General features: G+C 40.7%; 1 protein-coding gene across 3 annotated transcripts in view; it reads right to left on the bottom strand.

The window, feature by feature from the left end:
- Positions 1 to 24,906, bottom strand: part of SGCD (sarcoglycan delta) — a 375,983-nt gene that overhangs the window by 41,363 nt on the left and 309,714 nt on the right. For all 3 annotated transcript variants that reach the window (XM_053377106.1, XM_053377104.1, XM_053377105.1), the window contains 2 exons: positions 20,653 to 20,772; positions 3,337 to 3,409 (listed from right to left, as the gene is read on the bottom strand). In XM_053377106.1, the coding sequence (XP_053233081.1) occupies positions 3,337 to 3,409; positions 20,653 to 20,772 (193 nt within the window). The remainder of the gene's footprint in view (positions 1 to 3,336; positions 3,410 to 20,652; positions 20,773 to 24,906) is intronic.

Here is a 24,906-nt window from a genome sequence, read left to right as displayed (position 1 = left end):
ATGGGATTAAGGGGTGGGTGGGGAGGTTGAGGAGGGTCATCTGGGTGGGAGTGAGAAATGTCCCTATTTTCATCGGAGGAATGTTGGAGGGTATCCAGTATTGTAAGCTGTACAGCTGTGTACACACCATGCCTTTAATGCCCATTCGAAACCCATTCAAAGAATTCTGGGCACTGCAGTTTACGCCACACAGAGTTACAATTCCCAGCCACCTTTAACAGTGCCCAGAGGGAAAGAACATGCTCCAGAATAGCACTTCATTTCCCTTGAACATTCTGTTTCTCTTCTCTTTGAATCGTTTCTCTTTCGTTTTAATTATGTGTGTTTCTTTGCTCTCGCCTCTTCTAATTTTCTAATGCCTACATCCTATATTTCTTCTATAGCTTCTCCCTGTTGCATTGTTTTGCTATGACTGTCAGCAAGAATTGTATATGAGGCATAACATAAATTATTCCAGTTGCATTATTTATTTCATAATCACTCCCAGAAAATTTATTCCTTACTTGCTGAATTAAACATTTTTAGAGGTCAGTCTTAATAACATGTACTGTACTTGCATGGAAATTCTATATATATATATATAGTGCCAACAACTAATTGTTGCAAAAGAGGCCATTACAACAGCGATGTAGAAACACTGGGCCACTATTTCATGGACAGTCATGAGTGGTTCCATGCAGATGGCATGGTGATGACTGTCTGAATATGTGACCTTTGCATATTTATTAACCTAGATTTCATTTTTATTTTTGCATTCCAACTTTTAACAAGGTGCTACATATTAAATCCCCAAAGAGTTGGGCAAGCATCCATTCATCCACTCACAGAACAATCCTATGCATATTTATTCAGAAGTAAGTCCCACTGTATTCACTGCAAGTACCTTAGGCTGCAATCCTACACACACTGATGTGAAAGTAAGCCCACTAAATTCAGTGGGATTTACTTATGAGTAAACATGCATAGGGCTGCTATGTCAGTTGCCTTTAACAGGCTCCTCTGCTGCCCCCTGAGTTAGAGCACTGATCCTCTCAATCATAGTTCATATTCTATGACTCAATGATCCTCCTGTCCCTTTAAAATCATTTACAACTATCTTCTCCTCTCCCCATCTCACATATTTTACTTTCCCCCTTACAGCAGCATGCCGTTGATGTCCTATATAAATGTTAATGAGAATTGTAGCTGTAGATGTACTGAGAAGCTCTTCTGGAAACACTGTGATCACTGCCAATACAAATTAGTTGCTATTAATACTCATTTGCAGATATCATGCAGAGAATTTGCAAGAGTTTTGTTTTCTTCGGTAGTGGTTATATATTTTTTAAAAGCATCATAGTCATAAAGGATAATTTTCTGCAGCTCATTCATGGCATTATTTTTCTCTCTTTTACTGCTTCAAACATTCTCCTGCCAGCTACTACGTATACTAAGCTACTGTATATACTACAATCTGAAAGGATAACAAACAGAAAATATGGTTGTTGCCACAGACGATCCAAGCCCAAAGCTTTCTTTCTGTCATGCCCCCATTTCTTCGTTCTTGCCACACACATGAAATCAGGATGAAGGCCAAATGCATTTAAAGCATTATAAAAATATGACCCATTACCACTGTGGCATAAATACAATACATTTTGGGGGGAAATGTCTCAACCACAAATATTGCAGGAATAGAGGTGAAGGACAGAAATGGCCAGGTGGGTAAAACTTGGCATATTTGTGAGGTATCTCCATTATAGTTTTGGTCTGTTTCTGCACTGAGTGCTTGAGTTTCTTTGGAATGTATATTATTTAAGAACTTGATTGCAGACATTTTGCATTAGCATCTGTACTAAAAACTATGCGTTCTGCTGAAGTGCAGAATGCTAGCCCAAGTTTTTGCAATTCTTTTATCCTTCAATAGTCAAGAAACATTTTCGTCACTACATTTTTTGTGGCAGTAAGGAATACATAAATCAAGCAAGGACAATCGATATAACAACATTTCATGCCAAACAAGCTGATAGGCAATGTAAGATGACAAATGTGACACCTATGTGTCTTAACATCCAAAAAGGTTTATTACAAACATCACCTCACCTTTACTCTAACTCTCCAAGACACCACAAAACAAAGACATGCAAGGAGAAGACAAGACACAAAGATGACAGGCAAGAGGCAATGTCATTCAACAGTACAATGTCTGTCTTCAGAAAAAGTGATCCCACACATGTAAAGTAGCCAGTGATCCAAAGCCATTTGTCAGAAAAAAAGAATACAGAATGTATGCAGAGAATGATGGCTGTGCAATCACCTGGAACTTATCATTGTAGATGACACACAAGACTGTAGTGCAGGTAGAGATGAAGAAGTAGAAGAAATGGATCTAGAGCCCATGCGTAAGGCAACACATGTCATTTGAGGCTCAAACAATTTTAATAGAACTCTAGAAGTGCCTAGGACACTGAAGCTATCAAGATGCGAAAAGACCATGCAGAGAGAGAAATTAGCTCAGTTCCTTCATAACACCATTGTCACTGTTAACATGTTGGATGAGCCACCCTCACCCATCAATACCTGAAAGACAATGTGACCCAGGGGCTCAGTGCTGACACAGAGGACCTATTGGGGGATTGGGGAAGGGCTGTAGCATATTAGTAGAACATTTATGTTGCATGCAGAAGGCATGCAATATCCCCGGCACCTCTAGGTTGGGCTGGGAGAAACCTCTGCTTGAAACCTTGGAGACCCACTGCTAGTCAGTGTAGGCAATACTGAGCTAAGATGGATCAATGACTCTGCAGAAGGCAGCTTCTTGTGTTATTGGATTTCCTTTCTTTGAAAAAGGGAGAAGGAATTGCCCAAGTGGTTCACATGTTGAAATGACTTGGCAGCTGTGTGTACGTACTGCTCCTGAACACAAGGTCTGCTGCCAGCAACAACGTATGAACCAGGGAATTGGCAACTGAGAAATGAAAAAGACACTTTCTCCAGGTTACAGATCTGTACAGAAGATGATGTGACCACGGTATCATTCTTCTGCCTGCTGTCACTATGTAACTGACTATGGGCTCTCAGCACCTTCAGTAAGCACAGCCAAAAAGAGGTCTCAGTTTTTCTGTGGTCGGGCAAGTACAAAGAATGACGCTCCAGTGACATGCATTCCCCGTTTTTTTCATTCAGTCACAGTTCTGCTTTAAGCACACCTGCCTTCTTGCCATTCAGCAGCATCTATGCTACAAGATATGTGTGGGTGTTTCTTTCTTTGTTCAGGGGCTGAAATGCCACCAGTCAGAATAGAAAATTCAAGCAAGGTGCCTTTGAGTTACATTGAAACTAAATGCCAAAGTTTACCTTAGTTCCTTGAAGGGGTCTGCCCTGACATTGGGAGTTTCTATGGATTTAGGGAACACTACGCCTTCTGCTCCTGAAATAACAAAACAGAACACAAGTGTATATGTTATAAACTGTCATATGTGGCACATTTTACAGTTAGTCTATCTCTAGCCCATAACATACATCCTATATCCTTATAACTACCCAGAGTGAGAATACTGAGACTCTCCTCTGCCTGCGATATATTTGTTCAACTTATAGAAACAATAATTTAGTGCATTAAGGGCTCTAATCCTATACATGTTTACTTGGGAGAAAGTAACATTCACCACAGTAAGACGTGCTTAGTAAAGACTCTTAGGATTGGATTGCACAAATGCATAAATGTAAAGCATTTTTTAAACAGAAATATTTAAAGCAGGTCTTAAATGAGGTACTATATGAATACAAACCCTTTGAATGAGCTGTCTTTCCAAATGCAGTCAATGTGTGTGGTGTTATTTCTCAATTCTTTTTAGAAAAGTTTTCAAAAGGGTGGTGAATTACTCTGGAGGTGCATCATTGCTGCCCAAAATGGCTGAACACATGCTGTATTGCCTCCTCCCTTTGTTTGCTGCAGTTGATCCAGGACATAGGTATGTATGCATTTATATATATATATTTATTACTTGCTTGCATTTATTACCTGCCTTTCACAAAAAGTCCAAGGGCAAGTTATATATCAGTAAAAAGGTAAAATACAGCATACAAGGTGGTTAACAGTTAAGCAACCGATCAACAAATAAGGCCAAACCAATCAACAACCATTGTTGTTGTTTAGTCGTGTCCAACTCTTCATGACCCCATGGACCAGAGCATGCCAGGCACTCCTGTCTTCCACTGCCTCCCACAGTTTGGTCAAACTCATTTTAGTAGCTTCAAGAACACTGTCCAACCATCTCATCCTCTGCCATTCCCTTCTCCTTGTGCCCTCAATCTTTCCCAACATCAGGGTCTTTTCCACGGAGTCGTCTCTTCTCATGAGGTGGCCAAAGTATTGGAGTCTCAGTTTTAGGACCTGTCCTTCCAGTGAGCACTCAGGGCTGATTTCCTTCAGAATGGATAGGTTTGATCTTCTTGCAGTCCATGGGACTCTGAAGAGTCTCCTCCAGCACCATAATTCAAAAGCATCAATTCTTTGGCGATCAGCCTCCTTTATGGTCCAGCTCTCACTTCCATACATCATTACTGGCATATTCCCAAATGACTGGAGGGAAAAATATATGTGCCTGTGTATATTTTCTGAAAATCCTCCATGCTGAAGCTAGGCAGCCGTCAGGTAGCAGGGAGTCCCAAAGTTTGAGGACTACCACTGAGAAGGTTTTGTTCTGATTCACACGATGATCAAGGCAACTCATATGATTGAATCAGCTGAGAACTAGTCATGTGGGAAAAATTAAGCATTTGCATGTGATGCACAACAACAGAGTTAATGGATTTGATGTGACTGGTCTTTTGGAGCTTTCTCTCCAAGAGAATGAGGAAACTGGAACTGGGAAACTGTGCTACATTTAAATTGCCTGGGACATTTCAGATGTACAGTGGTACCTCGGGTTAAGTACTTAATTCGTTCCGGAGGTCCGTTCTTAACCTGAAACTGTTCTTTACCTGAAGCACGCTTTAGCTAATGGGGCCTCCTGCTGCTGCCGCGCCACCGGAGCACGATTTCTGTTCTTATCCTGAAGCAAAGTTCTTAACCTGAAGCACTATTTCTGGGTTAGCGGAGTCTGTAACCTGAAGCGTATGTAACTTGAGGTACCACTGTAGCTACATACTAACCCTTCTGCACTTCAACTAACTTTGAATATGCAAAAATGATGGCTTCAACAATCACTTTAACAGCTATTGAAATTGGCCACAGGGTATGGCTGAGTCTTTCTATTGGAACTGCTGTTGACTCCTATTTCTTCAATTAGGCTGCTTGTAGTCACAGTGTGCTGCTGCAGTGGCCTGCAGACTGAAACTTACAATTTTTTTTATCCTGCCTGCACTCACTACTGCATTTTGCTGCATGAGAGACTACTCTAGTGCAATGAAGGAAATGATGCAAGGGGCCACTAGTGACTGCACACCCTGCCCACAAAATATGCCCAACACTGCCCAGGTAAGTCTCCTAGGCAAAATGCTGACACAGAAATTGTAATATCTGGTAAGGCATCAGAGTAAGGTGCCTGTTTCTGTGGCATAGGGAAACTTTGAGCTAGCTCATGTGCTTGACTGCTGTTGCTTCTGTCTGGCTATCAGGAACGAAAGAAAGAAACCATTTCATTATACCTGATCCATCTATACTGGGCAGAAAGCAAACCTTGTCAAATCTGCTGGTAAATCAACAGCTTTTATCGCTTTTGCCATTGCAAGCACTACTGCCTCTGCTGTGAACAAAGCTCTGTTTCTTTGGAAACTATAGGGAATATTGTTTTCAACAACACAATTGATTGTTGTGGTGTATCGTCGTATATCTACAACGAGTTAGATAAGATAGAGGGAATCTATTATGTAATCTGTATTTATACCTACAGTACATTCCATGACAATAAATTATTCTCTTCTTTTATTATTTGCAAAAGAGTTTGATTAAAACCCAGGCCTGGCAAATCTTTCTTTTGACACTATGTAATTTACCAGCAATAAATGTTCATAAACAGTTTGAGTGGAAAATCCATAAAGCTATTTCAGCTTTATTTTAAGTTCCATTTAATGCCCCTCAAAAATGATTTCATCAATGTGTGTTCCATTAACTGGCTTTCTGCCCAATAACTTAATTCCACACAATCAATCAGGAATTTATAAAGCATGTGACAGGATCTATCTAAAGTGTTTTGAATTACTGTAATGATTCACTCAATACTTTTATTTTTCGCCCCCTCCCCAGTACTGGGAAAACTGGGGAAATAAATTTGTCAAAAATCTCTAATGTGCATTTGGTGACTGCAGGAACAATGTGGAATGCTTTTATATTAAAGTACTGCACAGTATCGCAGATACATTTGGTGACAGCAAAAAGCTTTATGCTAAAAGAAAACAAGTAACCATTTGAAAGCTGCATTGTAGGATATATTCCTATAGCCATTGCCACATGATAGGGGGTTTATTTTTGACGAGCACTGACTAGAAAGCTGGTGCCTGGTAGGTTTCAATATATCCATTGTGAATACTTTTTTAAATGAAGGTGTTTAAGTTTAAATATGCCTGTTGCCACAGCCAAGTTTCTCTTTCTACTGAATAATGTCATCTGTTTTATGTAGCAATTAAACCAAAGCATGCATTCCATGGTGTATAGTTTATCTATGGTTGCAGCAGCTGCCATTACACTTTTAGAGTCAAAGAAGCAGCAGAATCATAGAGCTGGAAGGTAATCTAGTCCAAGAAAGATGGTCATCCAACCTCTGCTTAAAAATCTCTAATGAAGGAGAGTCCACAACCTCCTGAGGGAGTCGCTCCACTGTCAAACAGCTCTTACTGTGAGAAAGTTCTTCCTGATGTTTCGTCAGAATTTCCTTTCTTGTAACCTGAAGCCATTGTTTCGAGTCCTAGCCTCCAGAGCAGGAGAAAACAAGCTTGCTCTACCTGGCATGTGACAGCCCTTGAGATATTTGAAGATGGCTATCATATCTCCTCTCAGTTTCCTCTTTTCCAGGCTAAACATACCCAGCTCCTTCAACCGTTCCTCATAAGGCTTGGTTTCCAGACCTCTGATCATCTTGGTTGCTCTCCTCTGCACACATTCCAACTTGTCAATATCCTCCTTAAATTGTGACACCCAGAACTGGACACAGTATTCTAGGTGGAACCTGGAAGTCTTGACTTCCAGTATTAGGAGGTGCCAGCCACAGAGTGAAAGAGTGAAACCCTGCAACTCACCATCACTTTTGAATATAAGCAGAATTTTTTTTCTTCAAAAAATGCAAAACACCCAGAATTGGTTCTCCGAAAGGTCAGAGTTCATAAGTCAGATGAGGACGACAGAGGCACCACATTTATAACTCACCCATAACAGTTTTTGTACAAGTAGAGACAGAAATTGTTCACTGGGCGGAATAGCCCACAGTCTGCAAAACATAACCAAAGAAAGAAGCCCAAGCTGCATGTCTTGTAAAGGACCTGAGCATCACAGAAATGGACCCCCCCCTTTTCAAGTGACAGTTGCAATCAGTAAACTAATTTGGGGCACTGCACGACTTGTTTGTACCTGCCTCCTCACTGTGTTTGAGACAACTCACAACAATAAAATTAGGACAACACACACAATCTTTCAAAAACACTAACTAGCTGTTAATAAGCAGAATGTCTGCAAACTTCAGCTTTATTGGCTTTGCAAGGAAGGGGAACCCAGAGGTAGCTCAGTTCACCTCATTAAAAATAATAAGGTTGCAGAACTGGTGGACTACAAAAAGAATGCATGGATACAGAAATCATGAATGTGATTCATTTTCAGCACCATGTTCTACGATGTAATGTACTTACTACATGGAGGATGAGACCAATGGGCCTGAGCAGAATGCTTTGTGCCATAATACCCCGCCCCCCAAAGGAAAGATTGTCAAAAAGAGATAAGGTTTACTCAAATCATTCTGATCCCAGGCTGTTTGAGTTTCAGTTTGCTGAACGGTTTCCCAGCAGTGCTTATAACAACATCGGCATTGGCGAGCTCTTTTTTTTTTTACTAGCTGTATTTGTTGCTGGTGCTAGTTTTGCGTGAAACACTAGCGTGTGGGCTTACAAAACCAGAAATAGTCCATGCAAAAAGTTTCCAAGGAGAACATCCTGCTCTCTTAAAGCAGATTATGTTTCAGAAGAGTTTCAAGGAAAGCTCAAGGAATATAGAATAAATCTGCCTTGCATTAAATTCAGAAACTGTACTATATGTTCCTTTGCTAATCCTTATGGCACCAAATCAATATTAATCTGATGCTGGTTGATGCTTCTTTCGTAAATAGGATTAAGGTTAACACAATATAGACAGATATATCAGACCTGGACATTAAATCCATGTCTGCTGCCTTGGTTTTACCCTTTCCCTTCATATCTGCTTTATATCCAAATCCTAAAGAAATTAGAAATATCCCTGTGTTATATATCCCCACTAACTAACAGAACCTCAATTCAATCTTAGCTGAATTTTGAATGGATTTTCCAAGAAGCAATTAATATTCAATATTTAATTTCTATAGACTGCATCTCTTTAAAAACAAGCTTCATTGTCAAGGGCAGCAGTGCCAAAGAAAGTGAAATTAAAAAGCATTAACATACTCTTGATAAGGTGACAATTTGCAAGGTTATTATGGCATCCCTCTAGTAATTAACACATAGTAAGGGACAGGGTACTTAAAGGCAGCTAAGTAACTTGGGGGGAAAGCTTGAACTAATTACCTACATAGCAGGAAAAATACACAGTTCATAGCTTAAAAAGCAATAGACAGATGGTAAATTAAATGGCTTTCCTGTGAAGGTGGTATAGGCACAGTCTTACAAATTAAGGTTCTTACTGTGCAACTATACTAAATAGCTGGCACGAGAGTGTAAAATAAGGAGCAATTATAATGAAAACGGCAATCTCTAAACAGTATCAACACATACTGTACATGATGAAATGTAACAAGATTGCTGGGAAGAATCAACTGCTGCAGTTACTGTGCTGCTGGCAGTGGATGATTTGGCACCAATTAGCAGATATCTGCATATGAAACTCAGATGGGCGCGCACAATGGCCACACGGGGAGAAGAGACGGACATCCCGTTCTTACTCACCTTTTCTACAAACTAAAAAGTCTCAAATGTTGCAACCTTTCTTCAGAGGATAGTTGCTCCATCCCCTGGATCACCTTTGTCTATATGCCTGCTTACATTCTCAAATTACTATTATTATGGATTTGTGAGGCAGGAATTGCTCTTGCAGAAGCCATGATGCAATGATGGCCAAACTTGGCCCTCCAGCTGTTTTGGGACTACAATTCCCACCATCCCTGACTACTGGTCCTGTTAGCTAGGGGTGATGGGAGTTGTAGTCCCAAAACAGCTGGAGGGCCAAGTTTGGCCATCACTGCCATAATGGCTCTGCTACAGTAAGGCATGTTCTTCTATATGCTTGGCTATTTTACCTTCAACAATACTATTTACCAATTTTCTGGGGCAGACTAACGAAAGCTAACTGCCCTATAATTGCCAGGATATCCCTTAGATCCCTTTAAAAAAAAAGTTGTTATATTGGCTGTTTTTCAGTCCTTAGGTCTGGAGACTGATCTGAGGGATATTTTTGTTAGAAGACCAGCAATTTCACATTTGAGTTATTTGAGAACTCTTGGGTGCATGCCAACTAGACCCAGCGATTTGTCAGTTTCTATTTCGGCAATTAGGCCTAGAACTTACGTAATCTCTCATCACCACTATCTGCTTTTGTTCCTCAGACTCGCTTCCTGCAAAGGTTTGTTTAGGCACTGGGATCTGCCCTATATATTCTGTTGTGAAGACAGATGCAAAGGTCACTTGGAAGTGACCTGTGTTGTGTGTAACTAGAGACAATGAAAAGTTTCAATTAACTCTTCTACATTTAACAGTGTGAAACAAAAAAAGTTGTGTGTTTTACTTGCTAACCTGATTCAGAAGAGAAATTAGGGAGTATACTAAAAGTTCTACAAGGAAAAGGAGTCAAAACTGAAATTAGCAGAGAGAAAGCTTTAACATTCTGAATGTCCCTTGTTGGATGTGCCCATTAAATTACTACTAGGACATAGACTGTCCTTCATTTGTCAGAAAGTTAGTAACATTGAAGCAAGTCAGGGCAAGGATGGTTATGGTTATGTTTATTAATACAATTTGTTTGTATTGCAAATCTATATGTGGAAGTGCTTGAGAAGGGGCAAAGGGACAGAGAGGACACTACCCTGTTTTTGAAGTTGCTTCAATCTAATATTTCCAGGCTGTGAAGCCTTTGCTGCCCTAAGGTCAAACTTATTCATTAAGCAGCTGTTTATCACAAGGGTTATTATTCTGTTTTTATTGAAAAAGAAACTGTGGGAGCCAAAGACGAAGCAAAGACTTCAGACTGAATGTTCAAACTCCCCTCCTCCCTCCTAACTTTGGAAGATTTCCCCAAATCTCATCATATATTTGGCTGTAATTCTAGAATAAAAACCCACAATAAATACTTTTAACTGATTAGAAAAGTGTGATCACATTAGGAAAAAGTAGCACTACCAACTAAAAGAACTTTGCTCTTACAATCCAAATGAAAAGCTTGCGGCACTGGACATTAAATAAAGATTCTTCTGCCTCCATTATATTTGACTTCTATTTTGAGGATTTTGAGGAAAAGACACATTTTAAAATAAGTGAAACAGATATGTGTCCTGCAAATAAACACAAGGGTTTGTGTGTATTCAGTCGCTTCATCAGTTCTCTTCTTATCCCTTAAACTTAATGCCACCAATAAAATTGTTGTTTAGTCGTTTAGTCGTGTCCGATTCTTCGTGACCCCATGGACCAGAGCACGCCAGGCACTCCTGTCTTCCACTGCCTCCCGCAGTTTAGTCAAACTCATGCTGGTAGCTTTGAGAACACTGTCCAACCATCTTGTCCTCTGTCGTCCCCTTCTCCTTGTGCCCTCCATCTTTCCCAACATCAGGGTCTTTTCCAGGGAGTCTTCTCATGAGGTGGCCAAAGTATTGGAGCCTCAGCTGCACGATCTGTCCTTCCAGTGAGCACTCAGGGCTGATTTCCTTAAGAATGGATAGGTTTGATCTTCTTGTAGTCCATGGGACTCTCAAGAGTCTCCTCCAGCACTCATAACTCAAAAGCATCGATTCTTCGGCGATCAGCCTTCTTTATGGTCCAGCTCTCACTTCCATACATCACTACTGGGAAAACCATGACTTTAACTATACGGACCTTTGTTGGCAAGGTGATGTCTCTACTTTTTAAGATGCTGTCTAGGTTTGTAAAATAAAATACCTTACATTAACTATTAACTAACCAATAAAATACCTTACATTAACTATTCTTTCGGTGTTTGATGATCACAGTATTTGTGATTAGAATCAAATTTTTAATACCTCTGGACTGAGATCTAAATTCTGATGGAATTCTGAATTGTTTAAAACAGGGCTGGGGAACCTGTGGCCCACCAGATGTTGTGAGACAAAAACTCCCATCTCCTGTCACATGCCAATGGGCAAGGATAATGAAAGTTGTAGTTTTGTGATTTCCAAGGGGCACAGGCTCACCATCCTTTGTTAAAAAGAGTAGTTGTTTGTCTGAAGGAACAGGTTCACAGTCTGAGGATGCTCCTTGATCTAACTTCATCACTGGTTAGTTTGTGTGGCATGGAGTACTCTTTGCTAGGTAAGTCTCACCTGTCACCTATCAGATAGCCTAGCCTTAAATATACACACACACAATTTATTTCCTGCTCCTCATTACTAGTGATCTTGGGGTAGTGTCTACGTTGATGCTATTTCAGTGCCAGGTAAAGATGCTTTTATTCTCAAGCTTTCCTATAACCTTGAAATTCTGTATTGAAAGCTGTCCCAGGAAGGAATCTGAAAGGTGGGCTTCCCGTGACAACCAATCTACCAGCTAATGAAACAAAGCAAAGTTATCAATTATGTTTATTATTTACAGCCCAATTTTTTACAGATGTATCCAAAGCATCTTATAATTTACAACACGAGACCAGCGTGCAGCTACTATCTAGCAACAGGCATCCATCTCTTCCCTGCAATTCTAGCCTGCATGTTTTCAGCCCATTATATGAAGGAACATGCTGATTTCTACATACTAATATTACACAGACACACACACATTGCTTTGAGTATATTGATAAATGGAAAAGTGACTAAGCAAAGAAAACTAATAGCATTTAGCTGTTCCTTTGTAGGAAGTCATGAATACACAACTGTTCTGTATTCCATAGGTTTTTCTTACAGTAGTCATCACATGAAATCTATGACATAAATCGCATGTAAAGCATTTCCTACATTTTATAATATAATAATAATAATACTAATTAAACACTGTGATAAGGATTTGTGGAGAGGCACTGCTTTTTTCCTCCCTTGTATAAGACTGAAATACAAAACCTGGGAGAAAATGTTTGTGGATGCAAAGCATTGAGACAGCAAGGATGATTTATACGAAGATAGAGATATTAGCCCATCACATTCATATTAAATCATGTTCTCTCCCAAACCAAGCTGAGAAGCACCAAGGGCAATGCAAATTATTTCTTCATCTCCCTGAGGAATGAGCATGCAGCTCTTGTGAACACAAGGTTGCAAATACAAACAATTGCCAGGTCTCGAAAGGAGAGAACACTGCTGGTTAAAGCATTATAGTTCTCTTTTATGCAGACTTACTTGGGAGTAAGCCCCACTGAATTTAGTTCATCGTTATCATAGGAATATTGTACAATATTACATTTACATTCTGTTTATTATTTGTTAAGATAAATTCTGCAAATATAATATAATTCCACTAATAGGAAAGATAAGATTAATTGTGTGCACACACATTAAGAATTTCTGCTGTGTCTGTGGCCTCTTGTTAGACTCAAACCATCACATATTCCAATAGCCACTTGCACATTCTCAAAAATGTAGGATAAACACCGACAATTGGGAAACACTTGTCTGCCAGTGCTCCAATTGGAGAACAGCCTTTACCAAAGGTGTCACAGGCTTTGAAGATGCTCAAACTCAGGACGAAAGGGAGAAACATGCTAAGAGGAAGGCACGCTTGGCCAACCCTTACCGTGATCAACTCCCACCCAGAAACCTACGTCTCCACTGTGGAAGGACGTGTGGATCCAGAACTGGCCTCCACAGTCACTTACGGACTCACTGTTAAGACCGTGTTCATCAAAGACAATCTTACTCGGCTACGAGTGATCGCCAAAGAAGACATTCTCAACCATCTTGGTCTTTAAAAGTGAATGATAATTGCCTGAAGTTGTGCCTTTAACTATTATCTGTCCTTAAAATTTGGCCACTCCTCCATAACTATCTTTCCCATTTTATATATCCCATTCATTTGTCAATGCCAAAACCAACAGGATGACTCCCACTAACACAACAGGGCTCCCCCTGCTGCAGCCCCTGTGCTTCCCACAAATCCACTCTGGAATGTCAGGAAAACTTCCAGAAAAGCATGAGGAGGAGAGGGGAGGTGGTGGGAGGACCCATGTACTAGAGCAGCGGTTCTCAAGCTGTGGGTCCCCAGATGTTGTTGGACTACAACTCCCATCATCCCTGAGCTCTGGCTTTGCTAGCTAGGGGTGATGGGAGTTGTAGTTCAACAACATCTGGGGACCCACAGGTTAAGAAAGGCTGTACTAGAGGAACATTTCCTGGAACTTGCGTCTTGGCAGCATAAAGTTTGACAAGTGGACTGTTGCAGGATTCTGTCCAGGGCCCATCATTGTTCAATGTATTTACAAATTACTTGGATGAAGGAATTGAGGGCCGCTCATCCAATCTGCAAGGGGACGCAGGTGGCGCTGTGACAGGGTGAGCTCCCGTTGCTCGGTCCCTGCTCCTGCCAACCTAGCAGTTCAAAAGCACGTTGAAGTGCAAGTAGATAAATAGGTACCGCTCCGGAGGGAAGGTAAACAGCGTTTCCATGCGCTGCTCTGGTTTTGCCGGAAGCGGCTTAGTCATGCTGGCGGAGGTTGGATGGCCAGCTGTCTTAGATGCTGTAGTTGAGATTCAGGCAAAGCAGGGGGTTGCACTAGATGCCTCTCCGGGTCCCTTCCAACTCTACAATTCTATGATTTGTGGAGGGTGCAGGGCACATGGAGGGAAGGTTCAATTGCATAGTCCCCTATATATTTATTTGAAGATATTAGCATCCTGCTTTTGCTTCTTAGTAGCAGGAAATCACAATCCAATAACCATAGAAAATAGGATTAAGCACTAGTAGCTTTATCTAGTTGTATTTATATATCTTTTTTAATGTATTGATATTATGTTATGTATTTACATTACATATGTTGTTTACATTACTACAGTGGTACCTCGGGTTACATACACTTCAGGTTACATACGCTTCAGGTTACAGACTCTGCTAACCCAGAAATAGTGTTTCAGGTTAAGAACTTTGCTTCAGGATGAGAACAGAAATCGTGCTCCAGTGGCACGGCGGCAGCGGGAGGCCCCATTAGCTAAAGTGGTGCTTTAGGTTAAGAACAGTTTCAGGTTAAGAACGGACCTCCGGAACGAATTAAGTACTTAACCCGAGGTACCACTGTATGCTGTATACTGCCCTGTTTCATTTTGACAAAGGGTGGCATATAAATTTCTTAAATATATACATTGCACCACATTCTCAAGTTCTAAATAATACTCAGAATCTAAAGACATGTTATACAAAGAGCTTTCCTGGTCATTTTTGATGCAAACTTGCAAAGACAAGTTTATAATTCATTCTAAAAAGTTGCTTGCCCCTTTAGCAATGGGATCCTTTGCTCTAAATAAGACAAATTACATTGCAGTCATGTGCTTATATCTGAGCACGTGTATCTCTCTTCTCTCTTCTCTCTCCCTCCTAGCAATGGTCTCCCAAAAGATGCCATGACGTTTGGGAGCAGTGATTGTGGTATGTCAGCTGCAGTCATCTTAAAAGGCTAAATAAAGCATTTAACCACAGTTTAATTTCTGAAGAAGCTCATGCTAATTTAAATTACTTTACATTTAATTAAAATGCTTTTGTATAGTGATAATAATGTAACTGTGGTAATTAGTATCAAGTGGCATCTAGAGGGCATATTTAAAAACTAATCTGGAGAATAAATAGAGCTAATTAGTAGCTAGAATAATGCTTTATGATTATCCTTTGTTTATAACTGCTATAATGTTCAATGTGTTATTAAATGAAATTGGTAATTAATGTATATCAAAGCTATTTTTCAATGCTTTTATTAAAGCATCTCTTAGATACAATGTTTTTTTGAAGGCAAACTGCATTTGTTTCATTTCCATGGAAATAAAAAGGATAAACAGATGACGGCATAATCTACAAAACTATTTATTAATGTAAGCTGCAGCACCCAAATCTGCAGTGGCCATTCAAAAAACTGTGTTCTATTTTATAAGCAAGTTTAGAAATAATACACACATCTGCTCCGAAATTCTGAAGTAGATTCTGAACTGTTCATCAACCCTACATTGAAGCAAAATTCACTGTGTTTCACAAAATTCAGCTGTGGAGTAGCTGTTGGGCGACTGATGATAGTCGCAGGAAACATTGATGCCAGACCAATGCTTTCTGCATGGAAACACATGGTGCATATAGTAAAATAAGTATACTCATACTTTTCAATATCATGGGTCATGCATACCAGCAGTAAAGGATTCTTGCATCCCCCCCTCCCCCGTCTTGCTTTGGACCAATGAAAGAATCCCGAGACAAGAGATTTATTGTTTGGGAAAACATGTTGAACACAGAGACTGAACTTCCAAGTCTATCTGGGAATCAATGGGAACTTGAAATAGAAAAAAAAATCTCACCCTTACTTATAAATTAGAATTCTGTTTCTCCTGCTACTTAGGGGTTGCCAAGAGAAAAGGAAAGTGATATATAACACCTGGACTTTCAGACACTTAATAGTGGCGCTAGAGAAAGGTAAGTGAGAGACTATGGCAAACTGCAACAGAGAGCTCTGGTCTCCTGTTTCGTTTTGTTTTTTTCCATGACCATGATCTGCATTTGGTTCCCAGTACAGAGAAACATAATACTGGTGCATATGGTCATTCAAGATGTGGAGAAAATGGATAGAGATTAGTTTTTCTCCCTCTCTCTTAACACTAGAACTTGGGGCCACCTGTTAAAGAAGATTCAGGAAGGTTGGAAGATTCAGGAAGGAAGGAGAAGATTCAGAAAAGGAAGGAGAGTGAGCTACCGCAAGGTATAGTGATGGTCGCCAACTTGGGTGGGCTGTATGAGGGAATCAGACAAGTCAGAGAGGAGAAGGTTATGGATGGCTAGTAGCAATGATGGCTATGTACTACCTCCAATATCAGAGGAGCTATGCCTCTGAATACTAGTGGATGGGAAATACAAGTGGGAAGGGTGCTGTTGCACTCGTGTCCTGTTTGTGGGCTTCCCATAGGCATCTGCTTTGCACCACGAGACTAGAATGGCCTTTGGTCTGATCCAGCAGTTTTTAGTGTTTGATGTTGTATTACTATTTTTTGTTGGGAGCTGCCCAGACTGGCTGGAACAACCCAGTCAGATGGGCAGAATATTATTATTACTATTATTATTATTAACAACAACAAAAATATATTCAGTTTTATTGAACAAACAATTTTGTTTGAAACCACGTCTCTCCACTTTCTACCCTGATTGGCACAAGTAGCTGGGCAAAGGCTTTGCCACTCTGTCCAGCCCCACCACTGCCAGATGGGAGTTAGGATTACTCCCTAAAAGTATTTTTAAAAATATATGTGCTAGATTTATTTTTATTTTTTAAAAAAACCAACTGCCTTGGTTTATTAGTTTTTGTTTAAAAATGCACAACAGTGTTAATGCTTGGACTAGAAAAAGTTGGCAAGCATTTTCAGATCCTGGCGGCTGCAATCCAACCTACGTATCGGTGCATTTGAACACATATGGGTGAAAAGACACATAAAGCATCATTAAAATGTATGGCTACCTTCCCATTAAAGGGATGCGGGTGGCGCTGTGGGTTAAACCACTGATTGGCTTGCCAATCAGAAGGTCGGCGGTTTGAATCCCCGCAACGGGGTGAGCTCCTGTTGCTCGGTCCCTGCTCCTGCCAACCTAGCAGTTTGAAAGCACACAGTGCAAGTAAATAAATAGGTAACACTCAGGCGGGAAGGTAAACAGCGTTTCCGTGCGCTGCTCTGGTTCTCCCTCGGCCAGTAAAGCAAGATGAGCGCAGCAACTCCAGAGTTGTCCGCGACTGGACCTAACAGTCAGGGGTCCCTTTACCTTTTACCTTCCCATTAACATTACTGAAATGTGGATTATACCCTAAATGCTTCTCTTAACTACATTCTTCTGTGAAAACACGGAATTTGTTTGTTGTTGTTTTGTTCAGCACAGATGGTAGCTTGAAATGCAAAATATTCCTTACTGCATTCTGTTTCTAAAGTTCTAATTTTTAGATCTTCTAAACAGTGTGTTGTTTTTCCCTCCTCCCCAACGTCTTGCTGCTAGTCCTGGAAAAGTCTTTAAGAATTCAAAGGAAAAAGAGCCAGCCTTATTACTTTTGTCACTTTAAGGCTCCAGCACTGCTTCAGAGAACAAACTTTCAGATCAAGCTTTGAACAGAGTACAAAGGAAAGGAAGTAATTATCATTAACAAGATTAAAAGCGGACCACGTGTCCAATAACTGCTGCTCTAACCTCTCCAAGAGGACTTTCATGCCAGATTGCAGTCTTATACTTCTCTTGGTATAACAAGGACGGGTAAGGCCAGAAAAGAACAAGTCAATATTGCTTACATAGCAAAGAGAAGTGTCAGAAGACAGACATCAGCAGCACCAGGACTTTGCCAAAAGCAATTAGTAGAGTCCACCACCCACAATAACTAGCTGGATTGCAAACACACCCAAGAGGACTCAAGATAAGAAAGATGCGTAACAGGTTATATTTTATTAAATATAGCTATTATAGAATCTGACGATCAGAATAAGTCAACAAAATTAACCGATGCCAATGAGATCTGGGCTGTGTGGTGGATAGATGGGAGGATTTCAACTCTCCCATCTCTTGAGCCAGCTGCCAGCCGCACACATTGTGATCACGTAGCAAGGCCCTCACTGCGTGCTTCTTGGGTATAGGAACCTGACATGCGTGCCATGGCCCCATTGGCCAGTGTTCACCCTGATGTGTCCGACAACCCCAAACACTCTGGTGCAGATATTAGTCAGATATTTTCCAAAATCCACTCACCCAATTAGCCAAATTCTAACAAAGCACTCCAGTCATGTAGACAACACCAAACAGTGTGAAGTAGGTGAAAAAGCTGTGACATGGGCCAATTAGTGTAAACCCCCTCCCCCAATTCCTATTCAGTTCCCTCAATGAAGGCAACTAGCAGAGCTCCCAGTGCAAAAGGGGTGGGAGATTGGGTGTCTCAGTAAGCTGGCCTAAATAGCCCCATGTTACCCCTGCAGGGGAGTCCATCTCTCTTCTTCTTGCAGGGGAAGAGAATGTTGCAAATGCATCCCACTCCCACCCCCATATGGGGAAAGAATGGAATTATGCTCCAAACAAGACAAAATCCATGAATTATGGCACATCCTCATGTTAAGAGATACAATCAGCAGGGTGTGGAAGAGAAACCAGACAGTCTATAAAAGTTTCCTCTCAAGGTTATTAAAAACTCTCTACATAAAGTATAACTCTGATAACTTTGTCTTTCTCCCCCTCCCTTGATATCTCTGCTTAGGATAGATAACATATTGAGAGACATTCTGCTGCAAACATAAATAAAATGGCACTAGAACTGTGGAAATGCCCCCTTCTTTTTATGTTTCAGAGACCAAAGGGAGGCATAAAATAACACTGTTGTGTTTTGAAAACATCGCTGTCTCCACCAGAACAATTTAACTAAACAAAAGACAAATATATGTGATCTGCATAGACTGCAAGGAACCTGCAACTTGTGGATTACTGTAATCCTGAAGCTACAAAATACACATTTGTCTAAGGGAACTTGAAATATACACCACCACCACCAAAAACTCAGGAAAAGGTACTGAAAATAACCATTCACTCCTTTACAACTAATTTTATGCTATGAGTGAGAACCAACTGATGGAATGTTAAACAAGAACAGATCACACCAACGTATTTGCACCAGCAGCTCAGGATTTAAAGCAGCGAGGGAAAAGGTTTAGAAGACATGAAGCTTGCTAGTTTACTGCTCTTCCACACACTCTCCCCAAGGGTGCATTTTATGAGAGTCATTTACCCACTTTTAACAGGCTTAAAACTCAGCATATACAAATGCCATCAATTTAAAAGCAAGGGAGAAGACTGTAGCTTCAGGTTTACAAAGCAACATAAAAAGAGCCTGCTGGATCAGGCCAGTGGCCCATCCTGTTCCCACAGTGGCCGAACACAGTTGCCCGTGGGAAACCAGCAAGCAAGATTCGAGCACAAGAGCACTTTCCCCTCCAGTGGTTTCTAGCAACTGGTATTCAGAAGCATGGCTGCCTCCAACTGTGAAGGCAGAACACAGCCTTTACGGCTAGTAGCCATTGCCAGCTCTCTCCTCCATGAATGGAGTGCAAAACGTTTTAGTGGGAAATATACATTTAAATGGTTTAAAAACCTCGGCTATGCCTTTACATATTGATTTAAAAAATGCACAAACTAATCTCATTTCACAAATGCCAGCAAAGAACATTGGCAAATGGACTTAATGTAGGAAAGATAATCTTTCCATGTAAGCTAGGCATGATTTTGACTCATCACCAAAAGGGCTTATTTCAATATGAGAGCTCTCTGGTAACACGACAAGTCCAAAGTCATAGAATCATAGAGTTGGAAGAGACCCAGAGGACCATCTAGTGAAACCTCCTGCAATGCAAGAATATGCCGCTGTCCCACACAGAGAGGGATCGAACCTGCAACCCTGGCATCATCAGCACCACAATCTAATCAACTGAGCTATCCAGGCTTCCCAAGTCATAAGGGAAGAGACCATGGATACACTGCCCTTTCTGGGAACTGGAGAACTTCTGATAGGAGAATAATCAACTCTCAGCTCTTACCCTGGGACCTCAGACTTCTGTTGTTGCAGATAAGCAAGGGAAGCAGCAACACTGCAGTACCCCCTGTTGCCACAATAAAGGTAATGTTGGAAGGCAAGCTAATTTTTAGGGCAGCTGCGCAATTCTTGAGGGAAAGTAATGCAGTGAAAACAGAGAATGCTAGTGCCCTTTTATTGGGTGCAAACAGTTTAAAAGTGTATTTAACCATTTAATCCATATGTATTCCTTACTCCCATAAGGATAAGCAGCAGATTTTATTTTTTTAGGTCTTCATATGCCAAAGTCCTCTGCTGCCATATCTAATAATGCAACAAATAATGATGCTGAAATGTGGTGTTGCCTCTCCAGTCCTCTGGGAATTTGATCCGGTTTTGAAGGGCATAAGCTAATAACACTGAAAAATCCCATGAACAATGAAAAGCACTTGACCAGTTCTCCCTGAAGCTAACAGCAGGTTTTCCACAAGTACCATGAATGAGATCAAACATTGACAAGATTTTCAAAAGAACAAATATATTTATATATAGTGATGAAATATTTGTTGAATATTGTTTACCTAAAACTTTAAGTCTCTCTGCTCCAACCACCACTTCATTGTCATCTGCAGAAAACAACAATTTCCCCGAGGTGGTTAGCACTTGAAATTTTTGGCTGTATGCTTCCACTGCTTTCGGCCCTAAAGAGAAGAAAAAAAGCTTAGTGATCTCTTTGATCTGATATTATGCTGGAAATGATACATTAACATATCCTGGATTATGAATCTGACAATTAAATAGAAAAGCATGAAGGTGGTTATGCTAATGGTTGTGCATTTATCATGTTGCTAGAAAGACTAATAAGTGTTTCTTCTCTCTTCAGCATTTACTTTAAAATATATATAAAACATTTAAGCAAATGTAAGACCTACTCATTGAAAAAAAAGCATTATTTTCTTGCGACTTAATGAATTCTGATTTATAGGAACTAACTCATATTGAACTGGCCATTCTGATAAAGAAAGATATTCTAGACTAAAGGTTCAAAATTTTCCACCATCAGAACAAATTATGCCATGGAATTGTATTACATAAAAGAAGCACAGCATATTTACATATATATTAGAATTTATGACATTTTTCTTGCTTGCTTTTTTGGTAATGTATTGGATAGGAAGGATGGGAAAGAGTTTTCCATTGAAAGGGTTAGCTGAACAAGGATGGCATGATGTGGTAAGAAATTTGTAGCTATGGTACAGAGTATGATTCCTATTAATAATATCTGGTTGGAATATCTGGTAGGATGGCAAACAGCAGGTGGAGCCAGGGGTAGAGTTAAGAAGAGTTAACTTTCTCCCATTTTTTCTACTATATTACTCACACCTCTGCAGTCTGACATGCAGGAATTAAGCAGGTCAAGGCATGGCATGGACAGAATGTCCAGTCTGAGCTTCTTCATGTGCACTTAAGAGGCAAATCCTGCTGCAATCCACAGATTTTACCCCTGAGAGCATAGGAATGCAGCATTCAACAGCTTAATTTTTGTATTTTCAGGCTGCTGCTAAACTCACAGGAGCAGTTCCTAGTCTCAAGGAACAAGATACTTAAATAAAATGGTACTAGATTTAGTAAATTGATTAATGATTATGTGTGTGATGGACACAAAGAGAATGTGGGCTCTGGCTTGTAGGCTGGGCAGTCCAAAGAGAAATTTCCTCTGAAAGACCATCTGAGCTGAGGGTGGGAGGTGGGGGGTGGGGACAACTAATAAATATGTAAGTTGGAGGCGGGACAGGAGAGAGAATGTTTTGGAATCGTCTACATAAGATTCTGGGGAGAGAATTATGAGGTTCGATCACAGAAGTGCTGCTGCCATGGCCTGCATATAATGAAGAAAGAAGGAAAGGATTTTATGGCCTGTTAGGAGCTCTGCAACAGCAATCTTATTAGCCTTCCATACAAAGACTTATTTTCCATACATACATTTAAAAAGGAACCCAATCTCTAAACAGTTCTAATATATCCTTCCATGAATCATTTCTATGAGTTAATATACTCATACTATACTCCTCCACCTCCTCCTAACATTTTCTAACATTGTCTGAAGTTGACCATTCTCACACCATACATACATGAACATTTCATTGCTATCGATATTATATATATATATTATACATGTATACACACACACACTGGTGTATAGCAGACTCTCATAAGCAGAAAAAGACAGGATGAAGAGGGTACTCTCTGCCAAAGACGCCTGCCCAGTTCAAAGAGTAATTTAGTAAATTAATACAAGCTTGTTTAAGCAAAACAGATAGATGCTAAAGCCAAACTACAAAACAATCTACAAAACAATATAAGGGAGAGAAACATTATTTCCTGACCCAGAATATATAAATCAATTATTAGACAATGAGCCCAAACCCAATGTTTGCTCTTGAGTTCAGGACTTGTGGTTTGTCTGGAGGAGACAAACCATGAACTTGGGTTCAGATGACATGCTAGGTCACACCAAGCTCTCAGCAACAGGAGGCCCAGGGAAGAAGTCCAGAGGCTGCAATCTCTGCAGCTTAATGTTACATGTGAACAAGTTTACTGACGGGCGAGTTCTAGATCGTGTGATGTTCTGGCAATGTTGCTAAAATAGTATACATATATACCAGGCTTCCTCAACCTCGGCCCTCCAGATGTTTTTGGCCTACAACTCCCATGATCCCTAGCTAGCAGGACCAGTGGTCAGGGATGATGGGAACTGTAGTCTCAAAACATCTGGAGGGCCGAGGTTGAGGAAGCCTGATATCTACACACATACACCCACAAAGATTGGACAGCATTTTGTTAAAACCTTCAAGACCAGCAGTAAAAATGCTACTAATAGACATGAAGTATAAAACCAGCTAGGGGTGTTTCGATTGTTAGGACACTGTGTAGTCGCTGTGATGCAAAATCTGTTCTAATACTCTCCATATGAAAGGCATGATGCTTGAAATGACCCTGTGAAAACGAATGTGTGTGAAAGGATCAGTGGAAGGAATGAGACAATCCCATTTTTCTTGATATGTACCACTTAATTTTCCAAATTTTCTTTGGGATATTCCGTCAGTGGCTTCTCCACTTCAAATTTTAACAAATGTTAGCAACCCTCATGGCAATATTTGCGCAAATGTGTAGCTAAGCAGCACAAACAGATGTCTCTTCCATGGGTTGGCCAGAAGCATCATCTTTGAAAACAACCACTTCAAAACAATCCACACAGATGCACATCTCACTGAGATAACAATTTCTGTAATTATCTGCAATAGCAGCAAAGTTGCACTGGGTCACTTGCAAAGTGCTAAAGAGCACAATCTGGGTGCAAAGCTCTCATAATCTAAAGCAAAGGTTAAGGGCAGGAAACAATTAAGCAATTCACAAGATATGTGGTACAGTATTATTATCAGCATTTATTTCTTGAAGCAAATGTCATAGGATTATGGCCTGTTTCTGACCAGCATCATTTCTCACAGGCAGCAAGAGATGACAACCAAAGGCCATTTTGGTTTTGGTTAAATGTAGCCTTTTAATTTGCATATTAAAAGATTGCCCATACAGTAGATGATATGCAGAGCACCCTCAGGGTTCAATAACCATTCCCATCACCCCCAATATCTATCTGCTGGTCCCATATAAGGAGCTGTGCATAAGCCAATGGCACACACCCCGAATTCTAAATTGTCCCTTTCTACATAGTGGCAAATGTTTTAATTGGGTATCCTTTGAGATATGCTAGCAGCCAATGTACACATTGTTCTAGAGATGTTGTCAGTCTGCCACACACTGGCCTCCAAAAGAAACTGGGTTCTTTCTAATACTGAGCAGTTTTCATTTGTCCAGTTTCCTGAGAGAACTCAGAGAAATTGAGTGCTGTTAAAAATGGTAAGGTAAAGGTAAAGGACCCCGGACGGTTAAGTCCAGTCAAAGGTGACTGTGGGGTGCAGCGCTCATCTCGCTTTCAGGCTGAGGGAGTCAGCATTTGTCCACAGACAGCTTTACAGGCCAGCATGACTAAACCGCTTCTGGCGCAATGGAACACTGTGATGGAAGCCAGAGCGCATGGAAGTGCTGTTTACCTTCCCACCACAGCAGTACCTATTTATCTACTTGCACTGGCATGCTTTCGAACTACTAGGTTGGCAGGAGCTGGGACAGAGCAACAGGAGCTCACCCCGTTGCAGGGATTCAAACTGCCAACCTTCTGATCGGCAAGCCCAAGAGACTCAGTGGTTTAGACCACAGTGCCACCCTGACCTAGTGTTTCTCTTTATGTCACCTAAAATGGGAACTGTTACATTCTTATTTATTTATTTACTATAAAACAGGCCCAGCTGTTTACTGATAAACAGGCTAACACACAACAAAATAGGGAAATGACACGAAACACAAGATTAAGCTCCAAACCAGGCAGAAGGACTGGATGACATATACACCAGCCAGGCCACACACACCTGCGCAAGATTATAGAATAATGTGCATGGAAAGTACTGCATGCGCATAATATCCCCCCCCCCTTCCAAAGATCACTCTCCTGGCTTTCAAGCCTGGGAAAATTTAGTTTCTGTTTTAAAGAACTCAAATATATTTTGCTTCCACCTACCGTATTTTTCGCTCTATAGGACACACTTTTTCCCCTCCAAAAATTAAGGGGAAATGTGTGTGTGTCCTATGGAGCGAATACAGGCTCCTTGGCTTCAGCGATAGCAACGCGAAGCCTCTGAAGCGCAGAGGGAGCGCTCCTTCCGCGCTCCGGAGGCTTCGCGTTGCTTTCGCTGAAGCCTGGAGAGCGAGAGGGTTTG

The sequence above is a fragment of the Podarcis raffonei genome, chromosome 2 (assembly GCF_027172205.1).
Source record: "Podarcis raffonei isolate rPodRaf1 chromosome 2, rPodRaf1.pri, whole genome shotgun sequence".
NCBI classification, from domain to species: domain Eukaryota; kingdom Metazoa; phylum Chordata; class Lepidosauria; order Squamata; family Lacertidae; genus Podarcis; species Podarcis raffonei.
Note: the sequence above shows the minus strand (reverse complement) of the source record. Positions and strands in the feature narration are given on the sequence as shown.